A 22,891-nucleotide genomic window follows, 5' to 3' on the forward strand; every position below is an offset into this window, starting at 1 on the left:
TTTCACAAACCTTGCAAACTTAGTCGAATCCAGCTGTGAGATCGTGTGAAGTGTGCATGTGGCCTGCACGATCGCGTGTTCTCTGCGTGACGGTCGGTCCGTGCGAATTGAATACTGACAGGAGGAGAGTTCAGCTTCACTGAAGATGCACGATCGTAAACTCGTGATTTCAAATGATGCTGCGCTTTATGCATTTGCCCACTGTCATATTAATGTAATTTTCACTGTGTGATGTATGTAAAATGAGTGTTACCTTGGCTTTATTTGACAAATTTCTTGAATATTAATTAAAATAAAATTATATCGGCTTTATATTGGCCATTGGCCACCCTGCTTTTCAAGATATCGGCATCGGCTGTCAAAAAACACATCGGTCGACCACTAAGCATGACATATCCTTGTGTATGATAAACTACTGTCATCTGTTTCAGGTCAAGTTTATAACTTCACTGACATATTGCTTTTTGGGATCAGATTTCATAACTGTACATTAGAGGTCATACTAGCTGCCGTTTGATTCAATATCTTCCCTCCTCTGTTGTCCTTGTGATTGTAAATCTGTTGAGAAAGCAGTCTCTGTGTCCCCCGGTTTCACCTCCGAATGGTCCAGATCATTTTTATCCCCTTCTCCCGGTCCTCACGCTGCAACCTTCGGCTCAGAAACACTTCAGTTTCTCTCTGGTGAACTGTGTAATAAGCTCATCGCTACTGCTCGCCCCTCCCCCTCCAGTCTGCTTACCTCTCCTCTCTCTCTCTCTCTTTGTGCCGCGCTCCGCGTCTTGTTTGGATAGTTGAGTAGGAGAGCGTCCGAACCTGCTCTCCTCTCCTCCGAGTCATGGCAGCGGTTCCTCTGCAGCAGGTGGAAGCGCAGCAGCGCTAATGGATTGCACAGAGTCCTTCGTGTTGTGACACGAGACCCTGCGCACTCTGCTGCCCTTTAACCCTCCTCCTGCACCTCCTCCTCCCACCACCCCCTGGTCACGGCAGGTAGCATGGCTTCTCCAGATCTCCCTCAAGTGCAGCTCTTTTCGGGAGCGCTTTAAGCTGTCGGACCGATTGAGTCGAGTCAAGCAAAGAGATAGGACGGAAGAGCGGTGGACTCAACTGACAAGGGCTCGCTGGATGAAAGCATCACGTTGCCGCTTCTGCTCCCCCTGCCACGGACAGAGCCGAGAGATGAGGGTACACGTCAAAAGCAGGCAGCGGCCAGCGCTCGTGGAAGCAATTGGCCGGCACTTCAATCTCTGATGGATTGAAGTGCCCGGACACAGAGAGAATGTCTCCCAGCATCAAAAACTTGGATTGCTTTTCGCCAATGTTGTGCCACTGTAAAGTAGCATGCACCAACAGCACCATCTCACTTATGTTTGGATGCAAGGTAGGGCTTGTTTTGAATTCTGACCAAAATTTATCCGAAAGATGCATTACTTGACAGTTGCTTAAACGGTCCTTGGACTCTTAATTGTTGGACTCCTTGGACTTTAGCTTCTAATCGTCCTCACACTGAGGATCATTTTGTTGATGACACCTTTAGTGGGTTAAGATCTGAACATATGCTCCAGGTTACACCCTTATGGCAATGATCCATTCCTTTGGATGTGATCCTAATATTCATGTGTGGTTTAGGTCGAAAGTCTTATGTAGTTTCCATTTGTCCAGTTTTAGTCTGACAAAATGTAAGGCTCAGCGAGAGCTCTGACACTGGAAGGGTGATATTCTCCAACCAAGATTTCAATTCAGTGCTCTTCAAATTTCAGACTGTACCTAGCTACCTTCCATCACTGTTGTGCACAAACCTCATGCGTCTGGGAAATAAATCCTGAGGGACTTCTGGGCTTCTGTTTGCTGAAACAAACTGATTTCAGCTCGAAGCCAAATGAACGCAGCCCAATCAAAGTTTTCATTCCTGATAAAGACTAAAGCTCAGGCCCAGGATTCCTTTCAGTCCATTTTCTGCTCATCTAGTTCAGAGCGGGATGGCAAGTTCTTTTAGTTACATAACTGCCTGGTCCTCTGGGTGTCTTAGCTTGCGTCCCAATTATATCTACTATTTGTGAATAGGATGCAGGGAAAAAGGTTATTTTTCGTTATTTCATTACTGAATGGTTGGTCATCGTTCTCTGTGTCTCAGAGCATTGAAACTTGCACAGAGTGCACAGGATTTCTGCTTGTCACTTTGAGCCTGCACAGACTGATCAGTTCTAAAAAGCTTTCTGTCATTATAGCTGAACCTTCTTTTCTGCTAAGCGTGAGATCAGAGGGCTCGGGGAAGCCCTTGTTAACTTCTAGTGACCGTCAATCCCTGGTAGTGTAGAGCAAGCACAGAGTTGACTCCTTGCCATTTGTGCTTTGCTGAAACATAACAAATGTGCATGTTGAGTAGCCACTTCAATTGTTTAAATGTGAAAGTTAACATGTTGATGTGTGAGTTTCATTTTGATTGTCTAACTGTCTAAATTATACAATACAATACAATACAAATTTATTTCTATAGCACATTTAAAACAACTGCCGTTAACCAAAGTGCTTTCCAGCATCATTACATACCATCACACAAACAAAAATCCTGATCAATTTTAAAAGCTATACTAAAAAGATATGATTTCAATCTAGACTTAAAAGCATCCACAGATGGGGAAGATTTAATGTGCATTGGAAGAGGTTTCCATAATCGTGGGGCAGCCACTGAGAAAGCCCTATCACCCTTTTTAATCTAGTTTTAGGAACATGAAGAATCATCTGACTTGAGGATCTCATATCTCTTATATTTTGATAAGGAATCAAAAGGTCAACAATATATTTTGGGGCTATACCATGCAGCGCTTTGGAAACCATCAATAGATCCTTAAAATCAATTCTAAATTTTACAGGCAACCAGTGTAAAGAAACCAGAACTGGGGTAATTCTCTCCCTTCTCTTTGTGCGAGTCAAAAGTCTAGCAGCAGCATTTTGAAGATGAGATAATTGACAATAGAAATTATTCTGAGTTGATAAAATGCAGCCTTCACAACACTAGTAACCTGTTTAACTAAAACTAAAGACGAATCCATTATAACACCCAGATTCTTAACATGATCTGAAATACTAAACCTCATAGAGGCCAGCCTACTTATAATTTCCTTGGAAGTAGAAGAGGGTCCAACAATACAACACACTTAGTCTTATTAGTATTAAGATGAAGTAAATTGCTTGCCAACCAGGTTCTAATCTCACCTAAACACTGAACAAGTCCATCAAAGGAATGAGAGCCATTTGGATCTATTTGAATATATAACTGGGTGTCATCTGCATATACTGTAGATCATACATAATATTATATTTACGAAAAATTAAGCCCAAGGGGCCCATATATAATGAAAATAAAATAGGCCCAAGTATAGACCCCTGTGGCACACCACTGTCTAATTTAGCCGATGAAGAACACAAATCTCCGAGGCAAACCAAGAATGATCTATCTTTTAAATATGATTTAAACCGATGTAGGGCAGTACCCCTAATACCAACATCTTCCAAACGCTGCAATAAAATACCATGATCAACGGTATCAAATGCATCTGTGAGATCGAGTAAAATAAGGATAACTACCTTTCCAGAATCAATTGTCAATAAAATATCATTTAAAAACCTTAAGAAGGGCAGATTTTGTACTATGGAGAGACCTAAAACCTGACTGGAACATATCTATAACAGCATTCGTATCTAAATATGAAGCAAGTTGAGATATAACCACCTTCTCCAACACCTTCAATAGGAAAGGTAGTTTTGATATAGGTCGATAATTACTTAAAACCGTACAATCTAAATTTTGTTTCTTAAGAAGTGGCTGGACTACTGCATGTTTAAAACAAGCAGAACCATTTCAACTGATTAAACTACTATTAAAAATAGACTGAATAATATTACCTAAAAGATCAAACAAATTTAACAACAACCGAGGAGGAAGAGGATCAGGCGGATGTGCAGCAGGTCTAGTCTGCGTTAATATATGCTCCAACTGAGATAGAGAAATAGGTTCAAAATTACTAAATGAACTCTGATGATTTAACTCAGAGCAAAAGGTTGTTACTGGGATAATCTGTGACCGAAGATTATCAACTTTATTTACAAGGAATTGCAAGAAATCCTCACATTTTTTGAGTAGCTTCTAGAGAATTAGTAGGAGCAGGAAAAATCACTTTATTAATAGTGTTAAATAAAATATTTGGCTTCTTTGAGTTGTTATTAATTATGTTCGAAAAATATTTAGCTTTTGCAACCTTCACAGTAGACTGAAAATTTGCCAAAGCTTCTCTTAAGATTTCAAACGATACTTGCTGCCTATCCTTCCATTTTCACTCAGCCTTTCGGCAAATTTGCCTTGAAGTACGGCTTTCACTATTCATCCATGGCTGTGATTGTTTTTTAGATTCCCTGTACTTTAAGGGTGAAATTTCATCTAAAATTTCTGTACAAATAGAATTAAAAGAATTAAAATACCCATCCACACTAAGGTCAGAAGAGGAAAGAGGAAACTCTTAAGTCATGATAGAATGATGACGCTAAAAAGGCCTCTGAAAAATTTTCAACAGTAAAAGTATTGATGAGGTGAGTGAAATGGCCAGGCTTATTGCTTACTGCAAAGGAAATGCAACATCAAAACAAACAAACAAATGATCAGACTAACAAACATCATCTACCACAACATTAGTAATAGAGAGACCCAGAGACAATACAAGATCAAGGGTATGGCCAGCTCTATGAGTAGATCCTGACACAAACTGAGTAAAATTAAAAGAATCAATCAGCTGCAAAAAATCACTAGCCAATGGCCTAGAAGGACAGCACATGTATATTACACATGTATATTAAAATCACCAAGTATAAAAAAAAATTATCACAAGTAGGAACTGTGACCGACAAAAACTCAAAATCATTAATAAAATCCTTATTATACCTTAGAGGCCTATAAATAAGTGCACATAGCAATGAAGAAACAGAATCAACCCTAAATAATTGCATTTTAAAGCTAGTATACTTCCTGGACGGCAGTTGACTACATTTAAAATGATTTTTGCAGTACACTGTTGCAATACCTCCACCTCTCCCAGAGGTTCTAGGCGAGTTCAAAAATAAATAATTGAAAGGACAAAGATCAGACAAAGGACTTAAGTCCAAAGAATCAAGCCAAATTATTTGATGAGAAATAATCATTTAAAATGAAAGTCTTGTTCACCAAGGACCTCGCATTTATTAATGCCATCTTGACAGAGATGTGTTATCAACTTGTAAAGAATTCATACACTTATCTCCTTTCAATGATCGAAGATTACTGAAATTAACTCCTCTGTTCCGATGATGCGAAAGTCGTTGGACTCGCCGATAAGCAGGAAGCATCCCGTTAGGCTCAACGGGTACCAGCCATGAATGTCTTAATTCCACGGGGATAAAATAGTCCACATGCGGAACCAAACAATTCCTTTGGGTGGCCCAACATCTTTTTATATTTAATCAGAAGTCCTCCTCGTTTTCCACATTTCTTGCGACCTCTCTTCCTTTGCTGGGAACACCATTGCCGAAGCAGCTCCACAGGAACCCAAAGTAAAACCAGAGGATGAGTGAAACCACGATGACCAGAGTCCCGGGATACCAACGCCAACATAGATGTCCGAATGCTTATAAGAGATTGACGATCGTAACGCAACATGGTTTTACCACTTGGCAAAGAGCCACATAAAGCACCATAGTTGAACAGGTACAAAAAACACATAAACAAACAAAAAAATTCCAATGCCGACAAACACGCTGGCGCCATCTTGACTTCTTTATAATAATCATTATAATAATGATGCTTAGCTAAGCTAAAGGGTCTTTTAAAATGCCTCATTGGCTGAATGTTGTATGTATAGGTTTTGCATCTTGCTGCTATTTTACGGGATAGGGAATTGCTCAATAATGAATAAGTAAAACTACATGAATGCAAAGCATTTAAAGACTTAAGTCACTTTACAATACGATTCAATGCATTAATTATCATGAACTAATAATGAACAACACTTGTATCTGTTGATTTCTGCATGTACGAATTCATTTTTAACATGTCAAGTTATATAAATTAATGTGTTAATGTATTATATATTCACACACATGAATTAACGAGCAACAGGTTTTATAAATTAACCTAGATTAATAAATGCAGTAATAAATTGTTGTTCATTGTTAACTCATAATACATAATGCAATAACTGTTATCAAATTGAATTTTAGTATTGTAAAGTGTTACTGATTTGAGTTTTTTAAAATGTTTTTAAAAGACGCTCTAGATCTAGACATTTATTTGATCAAAAATACAGTAAAAATAGTAACGTCGTGAAATATTACAATTTAAAATAACTAAAATATATAATAAAGTGTAACTTTTTTCTGTGATGGTAAAGCTATCAGCAGCCATTAATCCAGTCTTCATTTATCATTATCAATGTTGAAACAGTTGTGCTGCTTAATATTTTGTGTGGAAACCACATACATTCAGGATTCTTTGAATGGAAAGTTTAAAAGAACAGCATTTATTTGAAATAAATTTTTCTGTAAAAATGTAAACACCTTTACGGTCACTTTTGATAAATGTAATGCTTCCTTGCTGAATAAAAGTATTAATTTCTTCAAAAATGTTTTGAGTGGTAGTGTATAACCAAATCTGTTGCTCTTTAATGTCAATGTATAATAATAATGTAATTGCAAGAGTAAATTGGTTTAGTGACAAAAAATAAACACCCATTCAGGTGTTCAGGCGTATAGTTATACCTCAACAATTCCTGATCAGAATTAGTATAATATCTTAAGCACAAGGCTTGAATTTAAGTTTAAGCTAGCAACATCTATTTTGAAAATTGCATTAGCTTGCTGGTATCTGGTGGGTTCGCATAGTGCTGAGGAGATAAAAATTAGAGTAGGTTTGTGGGAATGGGACTGAAGATTGTTTAAATAATACAGAACCCCTGTCCATCTGTCATCCAGCTGTATAGATGCCTGACTGAAGTCAGCAATGTGACTGAAGCCTGTTGGATACACAACCCACATTGATAATTAAAGCTCAAATGCATCCTTCCTCAGATGCTCCTTTGCTTTGCCTGGATCCTGTGCATTTGTCGGATGAAGTTCCTGAGCTAAGCTGTCGCATTGATTTAATCCCCTAGATGTGGTTGCCACACAGAAAGTGGGAATTGAATCTGTGATATGCTTTTTTCATGCGTGATGTGAAAGTTTGTTGTTTTAAGAATTTAAGACTTTTGTAATCAATTTTGTTCTTATGAGTATGTGTATCACCTGTTGATTTGAGTATTTCATTGTTGACCTTTCAGTTTTCTTAGCTGACACCTTGTCCTAGGTTATGTGAACTTCTAAGCTTGTATGTCCCTTGAAATGGAACATTTCAGCACAGATTGTTTTATGAACCTCTCACAATGTAATGTTTGCTAAGAGCTACGAGTTATTAAACATTAACTCAGTTGAAAACTGTTTGACCTGGCAGCAAGCCTGAAACATGAGAAGTGCTTGATGGCATTGTTTTCTAATTTCACATGCAATTGACATGGGAGAAGTGCTTTGAAACTTGAATTCTGGGATGTTTTTTTAAAACTTTACTAAAAATATAATTGGTCCTCAGAGAAAAAAATCTATATTAAAAATGTATGATGTAATTAATTTAAATTCAAGCTCACTTCTCACTTCAGTTGACTAAAGTGTTTAAAGTAGTATTCTATTTTGCTGTTGCCCAGTGATATGATTTTCTGTTGAAGTATATTATTAAAATAGGTCTTATCCTTTTAGTTGAAGATGTTTTCTCTAAAATCCCATGGAAAAAAACCTAGTTGGCTAGTCAGTTGATTTTATGATTTATTTGAGTTTTCCGGGACTTCTCTACGTTTTCAGTGTTTCAGCATTTGTAGTGTGATCAGGGAAATTTACTGTATAGAACGTCACTCATTCAGTCATTTCCTAAGAAGTATAGCTCACCCAAAAATGAAAATATGCTGAAAATTTATTCACCCTCAGGCCAAGATGTAGATCAGTTTAGCATTGAGAAATTTTGCATTACAGCACTTGCTCACCAATGGATCCTCTGCAGTGAATGGGTGCCTTGAGAATGAGAGTCCAAACACCTAATAAAAGCATCACAATAAATTCATTAGTAATTCACATGACTCCAGTCCATCAATTAATGTTTTGTGAAATGAAAAGCTGCAAAAAGTTGTTGGTAAGAAACAAATGCATCAAGGTTTTTTAACTTTAAACTGTTGCTTCTTGCCAAAATATGAGTCCATAATAACACTTCCTCCAGTGGAAAAAGTCCATCCCCTGTTGTCCTCTCAAATCAGAATTCAATGACGTATGTGACCCTGGACCACAAAAACAAGAAATTGAGATTTATACATCATCTAAAAACTGAATAAATACGATTTCCATTGATGTATGGTTTGTTAGGATAGGACAATATTTGGTTGAGATACAACTATTTGAAGAACTGTTTTGGACTGTTTCGCTTGTAAATGATGCTTGATCTGTGCATATTTCTCTCCTGATTCAGACAAGACAGCTTTTTACTGGAGAAAGCAGTATTATGGATAGAGGACTAATTTTTTAGCCAAAAGCAACTATTTGGTTATGGTTTGGTATTACTTATGGATTATTGTGATATTTTTTTGAGCCGTATGAACCCTCATTCTGACGGCACCCATTCACTGCAGAGCATCCATATAAAAAGCTTTGGAGCAGCTACAGGTCATCAGATATATTTTTGTGTTCATTTCCGTGCTTGTTGGCAGCTACAGAGGTTGGTAGACCTGATGTAAAGGTCAGCAGATGGATGTCTGATGTCTTACCAATTCCTTCTCTCTCAGGGATGTCCTTAAATAGAAACTGCTGTGAAGATTAAAATGGCAAACTGTATGTAATTACAGTACGCTTTTCTTAACAGATGTCACTTACTATTGAACTAAAATGTGACTATAATCCAGTGATGAAACCATTAGAAAATGAAGTAAAATACATGATTAATCATCTCTGTGACATTTTTTGGTTAGTGAGTTTTTTTTGTTCTAGAGAAAATTCTTCATAAACGTTATCAGTCACGTCTTCTCAACATACTGTTTTGTGAAATTTGTACATGCCTTTTGTAGAATAAAATAGCTTTTCTAGGTTGATATGACTGTAACATTTGTTTTATGTATTTATTCAGGTGTAAAAACTTTAAAAAATGTCAATTTGTATCACAAAATTAATGTTAATGAATCTTTACTGGTTAACACATTTCTATCATTACATGGTATATAATGACATATAGGACTAATAAGCTGTTAATTCCTAAAATGGAAATAATTGCTGTTTAGTGCAGATATTTACTGTACAAGATGCAGTCTGATGTTTTCTTCTGAAGATCTGCATTGGGCAGTATGATCCTTTTACATATTGACTTATATAACTGAGCACTTTACATTTTAGTCAGTTAACCGTGAAGCTCCTTTTGTGAGCGGCAGTTCCACATGCTCTCACATGAGCATCATTCATTAGCAATTCGTTACGTAAGGCATGTTAGAATTGATCACCCCTTACGTCTTTGTTGATAAGCCATTAGAGCAGCAGAGGGAATCCTACTGAAGTGTGTAAAACGTCTTACAATGTGGTTGCCCCGAGTGCATATGATGTAACGAGGGCATGGACGAGGAAAGAAGGGAAGGAAGGATTCGAAGGAAGACCAGGGAAAGAACTAACTCCACTTTTGTCTGGAATTCTTTTTACTCCAGTCACGCAAGAGTTTAAGCATGGAAAATTACACCACAACAAATATGAGCAACAGGATATGATGTCACACTCCAGGGTGTCTCGTTTTGTATAATCCAGTGGTTCTTAAACAAGTTACACCTATAACAATGTTTTAGTTTTTTTTCTGTAAGTGCAAGCTTAAAGGAATAGTTTATCCCAGAATGAATGCTGTCATCATTTACTCCCTGTCATGTTGTTCCAAAACACGTATGCATTTCTTTCTTCTGAAAAACCCAATCAAACAAAAAACTAAAATATAAGTTTTTTTTTTTTTTTTTCATAAAATGAAAGTTCAATGTTGTTGGAAGGACCCTATGTGATCAGCTTCTAAAAACAACAAAAAAATATGCATATGTAAAATTTACAATAACATTTAGAAAGGATTACAATGTATTTGCAGTCCAATTGGAACACATTAAAGGGGATAGTTCACCCAAAAATGAAAATTCTGTCATTAATTACTCACCCTCATGTCGTTCTAAACCCGTAAGACCTCCGTTCATCTTCGGAACACAAATGAAGATATTTTTGATTCATTCTGAGAGCTCTCTGACCCTCCATATACAGCAATGTAATTACCACGATCAAGGTCCAGAAACGTAGCAAGGAGATCGGTAAAATAATCCATGTGACATCAGCGGTTCAACCATAATATTATGAAGCTACGAGTATACTTTTTGTACGTAAAGAAAATTTTGGAGAGTATCCACTGAACGCAAACAGCGTATGCTATTCTGTGTCAGCCGCACCACACGGATATGTTGTTTTCATACAAATCAAAGTGTAAACGTATCCACGTGACGCAGCTGACACAGAATAGCATACGCTGTTTGCGTTCAGCAGATACTCTCCAAAATGGCGCTAGGGTGGGGAGACGAATTGTTGAATTAAGTCGTTATTTTTGTTTTCTTTGCGTACAAAAAGTATTCTCGTAGCTTCGTAAAATTATGGTTGAACCGCTGATGTCACATGGATTATTTTACCGATCTCCTTGCTACGTTTCTGGACCTTGATCGTGGTAATTACATTGCTGTCTATGGAGGGTCAGAGAGCTCTAAGAATTAATCAAAAATATCTTAATTTGTGTTTCGAAGATGAACGGAGGTCTTACGGGTTTAGAACGACACGAGGGTGAGTAATTAATGACAGAATTTTCATTTTTGGGTGAACTAACCCTTTAATACTAATTTTGGGAGTAAGAGTTAATGTAGCCAATTTTCAAACCTCTTCTGCTGTCTAGAAGTATTTTAGCCTATATTATGGATACTAGGCTGTCATGCTCAAAAACAGAGTGCTGAATCCAGCATTTCTGGTTCAAAAGCTACTCTAAATTCATGTTAAGAAAATTGACTTTGGGGTGAAATAGAATCCTGCTTTTTATGTTGATTGAGTTACAATTAGAATATAAATACTCTAATCAGCACAGCTATGTTAATGAGGATGGTCAACACTTATTCCCATCTCAAAATCCTGAAGAAAGTATGTGAGCGATGCAACAATCTTAGGTGTAAACGAGTTAAATTAATCTTGTCAATAGATCAGAAATTAGAAGAAAAAAAAAAGATAAATGATTAAATTACAAAATGATAAAGCATTTAAATATCTTTTTTAATATTTTATGTCATGAACTTATTGCGATAATTAGGCTGTCAATTGATTAAAAAGTAAATATAATTAATTACATGATATGCCACCTAATTGCAAATTATAACTTATTGAAATATGATTAAACAGCCTATCATTGACATGAAGTCAATCCATTTTACAATTGAATTTGCAATTCAGTGTCAAATTAGGGGCCATTCTCTCATTTTGCTGCTTTTTCTCTGCTTCCATTTACAGTCTGTAAACCCCATGTCTTCACCCAGTATTTGCTTATGGCTGTTGTTTCTGTCTTGTCCAGATTGAATCTTCACAGTAATGCAGAGCTTTCTCATAAAGGACCTACAGTTGGCTTCCTGCTAGTTAATTACAGTCATCTCAAGGGAGAGCTGCCAAGAAACAGACAGCCGTCTTCTTTTTTGATGTGTAACGAAAAAATTTGTGCTTGATTTGTTTTTTAGGATTTATGCTTCCAATTTGAGCAGTAAAACCTGTCCTTGTTTGTTTTTAACCAATGCTTAATCATGAAAGACTTAAATGGTGTTTCCCAACCTTTGTTTATTTATTTATTTTTATTTTTTATTTTTCATCAAGACCAAACCAGCAATGTATTGGTGTTTAACTCTATTATTTATACGAAAAATTACTTTTGAACGTACTTTGATATATAATGAAATAATGTTTCTTATCATTTAATTATAAATAGATAAATGTTTTTGCATGTTTATCAGTTCCAGCAATTCATTTTGAGGTATTTGGACTAGTTTATTTCAGGGAATGTTTTGCAAGTGACCCATAGGACTTATTGTTGCTTTATTTGTATTGTCATCTGGTGTCTGAGTGTAACAAAATTCCGCCTGCTTCAGTTTGGGATGAGCAGTGGCAATGTGCTTTGAAAGTTTAATTTTAGGTTTTGCAGTGGGGACAGCTGGGAGGAGGGAGGGCCATGATGTTTCCTAGAGAGACAAGAGGCAGAAACTATTTTAATTCTGCTCTCAGCACACTGTCTGTTTAGATGTCAGCTCTTTCTTCATCTCCCAGGTTGAAGCACAAGTCAGAGTGGATGTAATGATCTCATGTCTCGTTCCTGTCTGCCCTGTGGATCGCAGCAGGAAAAGGACAGACAGAGGGAGAGGAAGTACAGTACACTGTGCTTATTGGGATGGCATATGAAGTTGTGATCAAATATGCACTTTATTTTGAATTAATTTTACAACAGCCCTGCTGGAAAATATATAGCTTAAGCTATTTTGGAACATCAAAGCTAGTTTGTTGCTGGTCTAAAATGGTCTGTCAGCTTTGACCAGCTTTGACCATATAGAAACCAGCATCAATGTTTCAGAAACTTTCAGATTAAAAGGATTATTCACCCCAAAAACAATATTCTGTAATCCTTTACTCACCCCTATGCTATTTCATGCTTGTATGATTGTACATGAAAAATGTTTTTGTCGTTTTTATTGTTTTTGTTTGGAACAAAAGTTCCAAAAAGGACATTAAGGTAGTTTAATAGTAATCCATACAACTCCATTGGTTTAATCAAAGTCATCTGAAGTAATAGTCATTTTGTTTGATGAGCAGAGCATTTTGGAATGGCATCAGGGTGAATAATTGATGACAGAATTTTAATTTTAGTGATCTACACCTTTATAATTGATTTGCCAGCAGGACGAGAAGTGAAATGCATAAAAAAATACAATACCTTAAAAAAAAATTGGGGGCAGTACTTTTTTTTTTTTGTGTGTTTGTTTGTTTCAAAGAAATTGATATTGATATAAATTGAAGGTCACATTAATCAAAAGTCATATTTTACAAGTACATTTCAAATACATGCTATCATTTTGAACTTTGTGTTCATCAAACAATTCCTTAAAGGGGTCATATGATGCGATTTCATTTTTTCCTTTCTCACAAAAAATAAGCAACACAACTATTTTAAACATTGATAATAATAATAAATGTTTTTCGAGCACCAAATCAGCATATTAGAAGGATTTATAAAGGATCATCCGACACGTGACCCAGAAAAACTTTAAATTTTTTATCACAAGTACATTTAAAGAATCTTTTATAAAATTGTACTTAATCTCAAATAAATCAAATCAAAATCAAATAAATTATGCTGATTACATGCAAATGATGCTTAGTCCTGTGGAGTGAATATGGTTGTTTTGGCAGCTGTGGGAAGTGCAGCCATGATACGGAGCTCTCCTGAAGGTATTCAAGGTGAAGCATCTATAATAAAGTGCTGTGTTTGCTGAGCTCTGGGCTTCGGTATGTTTTCTGCCAGATAATCAGACAAGAGCTGACAGCTTTACAGCCGCACGGTTAGACCTGAGAGAGAAGGGGCACGAGGAGCAGGCGCGGGCCTCTTCCACTTTTTAAGGTCCTATACAGCATCCATCAAACTGCATTTCATTCTCAAGGTTCACCCTGCTAGGGCAGTGACATTGTATTGTCGAGGACATCGCCTGTGTAAATCCTGTCTAGCATTCGTTTTTCACTGCTGTCAAGTTTTCCGAGACCTGTCCTCCTTGGTTGAATGGCTGTGTGAGTGATCCCTCTGCATTTGTTAGGTTTTACTGACGTTAGCTCAGTTTGGACGGACCAGCACAGAGCGAGAGAGCGTTGAGCCAGTCGAGCAGCTCATTATCCAGGCAGGCTGGCCCCACAGTGGCAGCGGCTGCGCGCCTGAAGCCGAGTCACTGAAGCACTCAGCGGTGTAATAACATCTCCAGAACTGCTCCCCGTCTGTCCCTTTCTCTCCCAGCAGTGGCTCAGAGTTCAAACTCACCTTTCAATTTTACTGGCTTTGTGGCCCGCTGAGAGTTCAGTTTGAACTTTTGAGTTGTTCGGAACAAGGCAAAGGACTCAGCAGACTTCTTAGGATTTTGAGGTCCCATTTACCAAAGTATCAGTAGTAGTAGCAGCAGCAGACTTCTCCTCTGTCTGTTTAATATACGCCAGGGCTCAACAATCATTTTTTTTCATGCTGGGCTGGTTGAATCAATCGTTCAGTTTTTTTATTTTTACTGGTCCCACCAGAAAATAAGGTCAATTTTATTTATTTTTTTAAACTAATTTTATATGGATTAGAAATAAATAGGAAAAAAAATCTATTTATTAATGAATAAAATCATATATAATTTATATATATATATATTATTTTTTTACTATTTTAGTTTACAATTCCATGTAATTTGATTCAGTGTCTTTATGCTTAACTTCAGACCATTGCATCAGTAGCAGCTTGTGATGTGGTTTTGATACAGAGGTCTGAAGTCATTTTAAATAAGTTGTATGGACCAATTTTTTTTGTGCTAAAATAGGGCATGGGATTCTACTGTGAATCTCTGTGTTGGCAAATCTATTCAGTCTTCCCCCATGGTTGGAGTTTGTCCCACTTTTTTGGGCATCTACCTTACCTAAGAAACCTGCCCTCTTTTTCTTCCCTCTTGACTTGTGTTTGCATTTCCTAACCCATATCCCAGGAATGCCATAGAGGTGGGCATATGTATCAGGGTCAACAAGGCACCTGGACAAGATGGATGTCTATGGATAAAAGGCAGTGCTGAATAATTTGCGTTTCCCGTTAAGAAAGTTACAGAACAATATTTCACATATAATCATGGCAGATTGGGGTCGACTGTGACGACTAGGATCCGGGGGTGCCTGGCTCATTTAAAAAGTGTTTCCCATCTCAGGAGTGTGGTCTAGAGAGAAATGAAGTTGAAATGGTTTCACAGTTCTGTATCTGTCGTGTATTTAAACTTTGTGAGGTCTTGTTTTATTTTTCTTCAGATCATAAGTATTCTACATTGCGGTTTGAATTTGAATGCCCAAGGCTCATAATTAACCAGTGTTAAATATAATTTTTTATTGGATTAAAAAAAATTATTTGCCTGTGAGGTAAGAAAAATGTAATGCAAAGGAAACACTACTTTATTTTTCTCACCTCACCTGCAAATCTTTTTTTTAAATCTAAAAACAAAAATACTTTATGATTGTAGAACATTTCATTTAAAAAAATACACTCTAAAAAATGCTGGGTTAAATATAACCCAGCGCTGGGTTAAAAAGGGACAAACCCTAAACTAGTACTACTGTTCAAAAGTTTGGGCTCAGTAAGATTTTTTTTTTTTTTAAGAAATTTATAATTTATTATTTTTTTCTTTTTTTTCTTTTTGCAGTGTAATCATTAAAACATGATCCTATATTCAAAATTTCCTTATCTACCTGTGGTTTGAAGAGCTCTCTCTCTCACTGGGTGTACAACATCAAATCGTGTATGAAACATTCGTGTTTGGGCCAGTGTAGCTATAAGCAATGTGTTTAATATATTATTGTGTTATAACTGTACGCATTTTCTCTCTCTCTCTCTCTCTCTCTCTCTCTCTCTCTCTCTCTTTTTCTCCTTCTCAGAAATACAGATACCAGGATGAGGATACCACGTCACCTCCAGAACACAGCTCTCCACACCTACCAGGGGATGTGCGTCCTCCTGAGCTGGTGCAGGTGTCGGAGAAGAACATCTCCCAGATTGAGAATGTACACGGCTATGTTTCCCATTCACACATCTCTCCTATGAAGGTAAAATCTCCCAGCATTCCTCTGGCTCCATGATAGATTTCTGTGCTGCATGGCATCTATTCTGTGTCTCTGTGCACTCTGTAAACATGCTTAAATGTTGTGTGTGATAGAATCTCCATCAGTGTCATGTTTACACATGTGCACAAACATACCCACAAAATCAATTACATTCACATACACTAAATTAAAGACTCGGACTACAGCTAATGATTAGTTTGCTAATTGAATCCGTTTAGTTCAGATGAGAGTGCTGACTGATGTTTTCCGTGCATAGCTCACAAACACAATCTATAATTACATTTGTTGTAGATTATTTTTATTATTGATTAGTGATTTTAGCAATAAAATAAGTCTAATGTGTCTCTGTTAGGACACATTAGTACGAAAAAGCAGATGCATTTATTAAAATGTAGAACATTGTATCTTGTATGAATATTTCGGTTCAGTGTGTTGTAGGTTGTGAAGTAGTTTCTGCCACTGGAATGTGAGAAGAAATGTTTCTAGCCTAACGTTGATTTGCTGGTTTCAAATGGTTTATGGGAAAGCTGGGAACCAGCTTAGAAATAAATAGAAAAATATATATTTATTAATGAATAAAATATTTGTTATTTCTATTACTTTTTAGTTTTTTGCTTTTTGTTTGGGAATTTTTACAGCCCATCTGTTTTTAACCAGCTAGATAATTGTATCTATTTATATAACAGTTCAGTTTATTATTTTTACTGGTCCCACCAAAAAATAAGGTTAGCATTATTTCTTAGGGGGAAAAAAGCTTTATATGGCTCAGAAAAATCTATTAATTAAATATTAAAAATATTATTATAATCCGTTGCTGTTTGGTTTGGTATTTGTATAACATTTCAGTTTATTTATTTATTTACACTGGTCCCACCACAAAACAAGGTCAGCTTTTTTATATGGCATAAAAAAATCTATTTATTAATTACTAATTATATAGTTTTATTTTTCATTTGTTTTAATTACTAAAAATCTTGCATGTATTACTTTTATTTAATTAACTTTTTGTACCCATCTGTTTTAACCAGCTAGATAACATTATCTCTTTATATATATATATCTATATATAAGACTAACAGAAAAAAATCAAGTAGCTTTAGTTTTGCAGACTTGCCAAATCAACTGAACACTAGCTTGTCCAAGTTGGAAGACCAGCTAGACCAGTTTAAACCATCTAGGATCAGCAAAAAAGCTTTGGCTGGTTTAGGCTGCTTTTTTCAGCCAGGTAGATTTTCAACTTTCACCTGTTGTGCTGTTTGGAGAATTTGAGCTTATAACAAAGTAATGTTATCTAGCTGATTTGTTGTATAAAGTTCAACATAGAGTAGCATGTAATATATCATGTCCACTGCTGAGAAAACAGGTCAGTAGCAAGCAACCCTTGAAAAATAATAGCTCTGTTCCAAATGCTAGTGCCTTGCTATCTACTTCCTACATAAGAAGCTGTTCTTAACCAAAATGAACCTCGTAAGGCATTGGTTTGAACATTTCTACTTGTACGCTTCAAACTTTCTACTGACGCATAACACATAAATAGTGCTCATGAAGTGCATGTGAAAATAGACTCCCAGCTGATTCAAAGTACAGTATGTGTTAGCACATGTTGCTAATGACACAGTACTCTAAGCACAAAACAAGCACACACAAATGGAAAATTGTAATTATATGTAACTACTATGTATTCATATAAAGGCCTAAGACGTGACTGATATTTCATCGCAGAAGCTTAATGCAAGTCGTGTGCTAAATGAGAAGATAGCAAGCGCAGACGCAAGAAAGATTCAGCAATATTATTTATTAAAAACTGGACTTCTACACAGTTAACTTTGTTTATCTGGTCATCATTAATGCATTATAGCCAGTCCACAGAGACTGTTCTGCTGTACAGTTTTCTGCAGCAGTCGGATGGAACTCTTAAAATATGGATGCACAGCGAAACATTTGTCAGAAAAAGATTATGTATAGCCTGATTATGTTTTTAGTACCTTACGTTAGCAGTCACACTAATTGTTTCAGCTGTGAATGATTCTGTTTACTGGCCAAATGAGAAACCTTTCAGGGTCAGGGTATATTTAGCCTTTTTTAAAAGAATTCTATCATGATTAGGCCTTCACCGAATCTGCACATTGTTTCGTATTTTCTCTATTGATTACAGGACACAATCTGCAGAATTTTGCAGAATGGATTTAAGTATGGTAAATTGTGTTAAACTGCTCTGGAAATACTACAAGCACATTGGTAAGACATTAAATAATATCACACAACGTTACAGTCTCCTAACCAGATGTGATGCAATAAAGCAATTAGCAATAAAAACTCTTCCATAACCTTTTTTTTTTTTTTTGGCCAGCAAGGATATTTTGTTGATCATTTTGTTTCTATTTCTGTGGCAATTTTCAAAAAATCTCAAAAACATTTTGAAATTTCATTGGTCCAAAATCTCACTCCTAACTGTTGAAAGGAAGCTGACATGATGTCCTGCGGTGTGGGACATTTTATACTCATTTTGCAGCTTTTATGACCTTATCAATTCAGAGAATATATGTTGTAATTATGATTTTAGAAATTCATTTGCCACAACGCTGGACCATTTAAAATAAAGTCATGAAGGCTTATATAAAAAGATTTATATAAATAGTGAAAAGAAAATAGAAATGGGTAGCTTGACAAATTAAAAAAATGTAAATTGATAAATAATAAAATGATCAATTTGAACCTAAAATGGACACGTTATACGTCACTCATATTAAAGATCAAATATCTGTGGATTGTCTGTCAGTGAATGATGTTGTGCAGTTTATATCCAGTATGAAGAGACAAATTGCTTCGTTGTCACTTGTCTCATCATGTCTGGTTAGGACACTGTGTTATGAATGACAGGCATTGAAATGTTGTTTTAATGGAGCTTTTTGTGCATTTCCTAGAGTGCAGGCCTATTAATGACCTAGTGTTCTCATTTGTTGACGTCTTGAACAGCTCTACCACCAAACTACTATTAATCTTCATCGTTTGTAAAAGCCAGGTGTACATTGCAGTTTTAAAACCCGTAATTCTTAGCACACCGAGAGTAGTGCTGATGTTTGAGGAGCTGTGCTGGGCTCAGATCAGTGGAGCTCCCCGCATGCCGACAGAGCAGCGCCTGACAAGCCCTGCCTGTCACCTCCTATCAGCCTCAGCTGCACAGAGCACGAGCTAGTGCTCTCTGTCCTCGCACACACACAAAAACACACTCGCTCTGTCATCACTATGAGCCTGCATTCCTCCTAAATCAGTCCATGTGCTCTAGGCTGATGGTGCTTTCTGGCTGCTGGCCCAGCTGACGCGCGCCCTCTCTTAACTCTCCCTCACAACAATATGAGCTCTGAGAATGCGTGCATCGCGCTACAAACACACATCTTTGCAATTAGTTGTATTTTTTTTTTTCAAAATGAATCATGTTACCAAAACAGACTTGGATAGTTCGATGACAGTTCTGATTGTGATTTTAAGATGACGATTCAAAACAATTTCCTTCAAATCAGACTGGCGATGTGAAGCTCAGTAGCCTTGCGCCACCGTGTGACCGTTGTTTGTAATGAAAGGCTCATTAGAAGTTTAAGTTAAATATAATTTTTTTTTATGTTAAAATACTATCCTGGCTTAGCTTAATATGCTCAGCCAGATGTATATGGTGCAAGTTTTATTTATTTTTAAATGATGTACAAAATTATACATATTTTGTAATTCTGTTTGACGATGCACAGTAAAAATATTTTTAGGTTTATTTTAAAGATTAAGTTTTTTTTTTTCTTAATTTTTTTGGTTCCCATTTAAAACAATGTCACATTTTAGCCGTAGGACCTTTAAATGTAAGTTGTGTAAAATTTCTGGCTTTAATGCAGGATATTAAATAATGTTGTCACTGTCGATCAAATTTCCCGTGAATCAGATCTCGCTTTATGCACTCTCTGCCCTGATGATGACGTGACTGCATGCTTTCCGCAGAACATGACACATGAACCACATGCCCCTGGTCAGGTTTCTATTTACAGACCGCTCTACTGGCAGTCAAGACACAGGGATGCTCTCATCCAGAGTAGCGGATTGTTTAACCTTTCGCTTCAGTGGCACACAGCCCGAGTTTACCTCCTAAAGCAAATGCAGTTTGTTTAACATCATATTGATTCGAAGTCATAGATGTTTGAGATTTTTGCCTGATTATGAGATTTCTTATGATTCCCTGTGTGCTTGGCTGGAACTGTCATCACAGATGGAGGTGACATCTTGTGGCTCCCCATGTCCCACAGTTGTAGTGTCCTGTAACTAGCCTGCATACTTGTAAAAGCCTATAATGATATCTGTGCAGAAGCACAGCAGAGCTCTGCTGTGATATTTTTATCATGACGAATAAATAGTGTTCGTCACTTCACGAGTAAGAGAAGTGGATCATGGTATATACATTACATAATTTGGAAGCACTGAGTGATAAATTGTGATTATTTTAATAGTTTTTTGTCATTAATGTAACTATCATGAATTTCTAGTTTTGAATTTGCTGAAATTTGCCTATGAATATACACCACTATTCAATAGTTTGTAGTCGGTGAGATTTTGTAATGTTTTTGAAAGAACTGTCTTATGCTCACCAAGGCTGCATTTATTTGATCAAAAACACAGGGGGGGAAATTTTAATATTGTGAAACATTATTACAATTTAATTAGAAAGCAGTTTTTTTTATGTTTTAAAATGTAATTTATTCCTATGATGGCAGCCATTATTATTAGTGTATTAGTGTAATTATTATTAGATCATTCATAAATCGTTCTAATATGTTGATTATTGGAATTGAAAACGGTTGCTGCTTATTTTTTTGTGGAAGCTCTCATACATATTTTAAGGATTATTTGAATAACACGTTCAAAAGAACAGTATTAATTTGAAATAGAAATATTTGTGACAGTGTGAAAGTCTTTACTGTCACTTTTGATCCATTTAATGCATCCTTACTGAATGAAAGTATTAATTTATTTAAAAAAAATAATCTTAATGACCACAAACATCTGAATGGTGTCACTGTCAGATTGTCAGAGTGCCTGTGCTGATAAATCAGTATAAATAGGAACAAATCAAAACCAATAATTTTGGTTAATAAGTTTTTCTTATTGTTTCTTATTATTATTATTAAAATTTTAGTTATAAATATGGCATCTACAGTATGAGAACAAGGGCACATGTAGAGAATACAATACTCTTATAGGCTGCTAAAAACATGATAAAATAAGACAAAATATTAATTAAGCAAACACAAATGGGTATATATAGAACTTTGAATTGTGTGGGTTCCAATCCTGCAGTCGCTTTTTCCACCATCGGTCTGAACGGTTTTAAGAACAGTATGGAACGGTTCCAATTATGTTTCCACTTGAGCTTTATTACGTGGGTTCCTTCCAGTTCTTTAGAAACTTTGTGGAACTTTCTGTGGAGTTGAGTGGGTGCAATTCTATGTGGACCTGCCTATGAGTAATTATGCTTATTAACCCAAATACATATAGGATTTACATCATTTTAACTTTGGCCGTCCAAATTAGATGTTGACATATTAGATGCCAGTTATTCTCATTGATTCATATCAAGCATTTACTGTAGAGAACACCTATTTCGTGCTTTACCATCTCGTATGACACACAGCTGACACATGTGATCACATTGTGACCCATCTGTCCAAGCATTCTCAGAATGACTCCATGCTATGGAAATGACATCAATTTCCTGCTGTCTTCTGCCACACAACTTCAAGTGTGTGCTTTTTATGAGTGTCTGCAGTTCATCATGATGATCCATGGTTTTAGAAGAAGAGTGCTTTATATGTGTGCTGCATTATGAACGATCATCATTATGGGTGATTAGGGTTCAGTCATTAGACTGAACTCACCTCACACCCCTTATTATTCTATTCCTCACTCGTTTTTGCGTTTGCCAGCTGTTTGTTGCTTAGTGAAGTTGTTGTGTTATGTCAGTAGCTGCATGGGTTTCAATGAAGGGCACGATGCTTTCCCATACTTCACTCTCATTTTAAAGCTGCTTGTGGGTACATATTTGTTTCATGTATTTGTGTGTGTGTGTTTCTATCAGAGTGTGTTTGCTACTCCTATTTATCACCTGAGCTGCGTGCCCCTCTTCAGGTAGAGTCTCTGGAGTGTGTTTTTGACGGGTCGTCTGCGTTAGGAGGTGAGGAGGTCCCAGCCCCTGCCTTTGCCACACTATACTCGCAAAGTGACGCATTGATGCAGGTAACCCAGCGTGATTCTATGGATTTTATTTGCATGTTTGATTCACCAACCACTGCTCTCTATGCAAAAAATTATAAAACAGATGGCACAAGCTTATAATCTAGAGAAAACTGTGTTGTAGTTTGCTGTGTAAGCACTAGGTGGCAGAGATGCTACACTGTTAGATGGCATGCATGTAGAATTCTGTTGGATAAGTTGTAGTTTGGACTATATAATTTATATGTTCATATTATTTTATACAATAAGTATGAAGATTTCCCTATTTAATTTCTTAATTACCTGTACTATGAAATATTATTTGAAAGAAAGTGTCTTTATAATTTTTTAATCACAATGCAATAGTGCGTTCCTCTGAAGCAAGTTGTGTTAACCAATAGCTAAATAGTTATGAAAGGGATAGTTCACCCAAAATGCAAATTCTGTCATCATTTCCAATTCTGTTTCCAAACCTGTACGAGTTTCTTTCTTTTGTTGAACACAAAAGAAGATATTTCAAAGAATGTTGGTAACCAAACAGTTGATGGTAGCCATTGACTTCCGTAGTATGAAAAAAGAAGAATATTATGGAAGTCAATGGCTACCGTCAACTGTTTGGTTACCAGCATAAAAAAAA

The 22,891-nt window shown here is 36.4% G+C and overlaps 1 protein-coding gene across 17 annotated transcripts in view; it reads left to right on the forward strand.

Moving 5' to 3' along the window:
* The window catches only part of dlg1a (discs large MAGUK scaffold protein 1a), a 139,327-nt gene that overhangs the window by 30,173 nt on the left and 86,263 nt on the right, over window positions 1–22,891 (forward strand). For 16 of the 17 annotated variants that reach the window (XM_016550557.1, XM_016550564.1, XM_016550583.1 and 13 more), the window contains one exon: window positions 15,823–15,990. In XM_016550557.1, coding sequence (XP_016406043.1) covers window positions 15,823–15,990 — 168 coding nt within the window. Of the gene's footprint in view, window positions 1–785; window positions 1,379–15,822; window positions 15,991–22,891 lie in introns of those variants that run through there. The other variant, XM_016550648.1, reaches the window with a different exon arrangement.

Source organism: Sinocyclocheilus rhinocerous, unplaced genomic scaffold, assembly GCF_001515625.1.
Source record: "Sinocyclocheilus rhinocerous isolate Xijiao unplaced genomic scaffold, SAMN03320098_v1.1 scaffold1182, whole genome shotgun sequence".
Lineage (NCBI taxonomy): Eukaryota > Metazoa > Chordata > Actinopteri > Cypriniformes > Cyprinidae > Sinocyclocheilus > Sinocyclocheilus rhinocerous.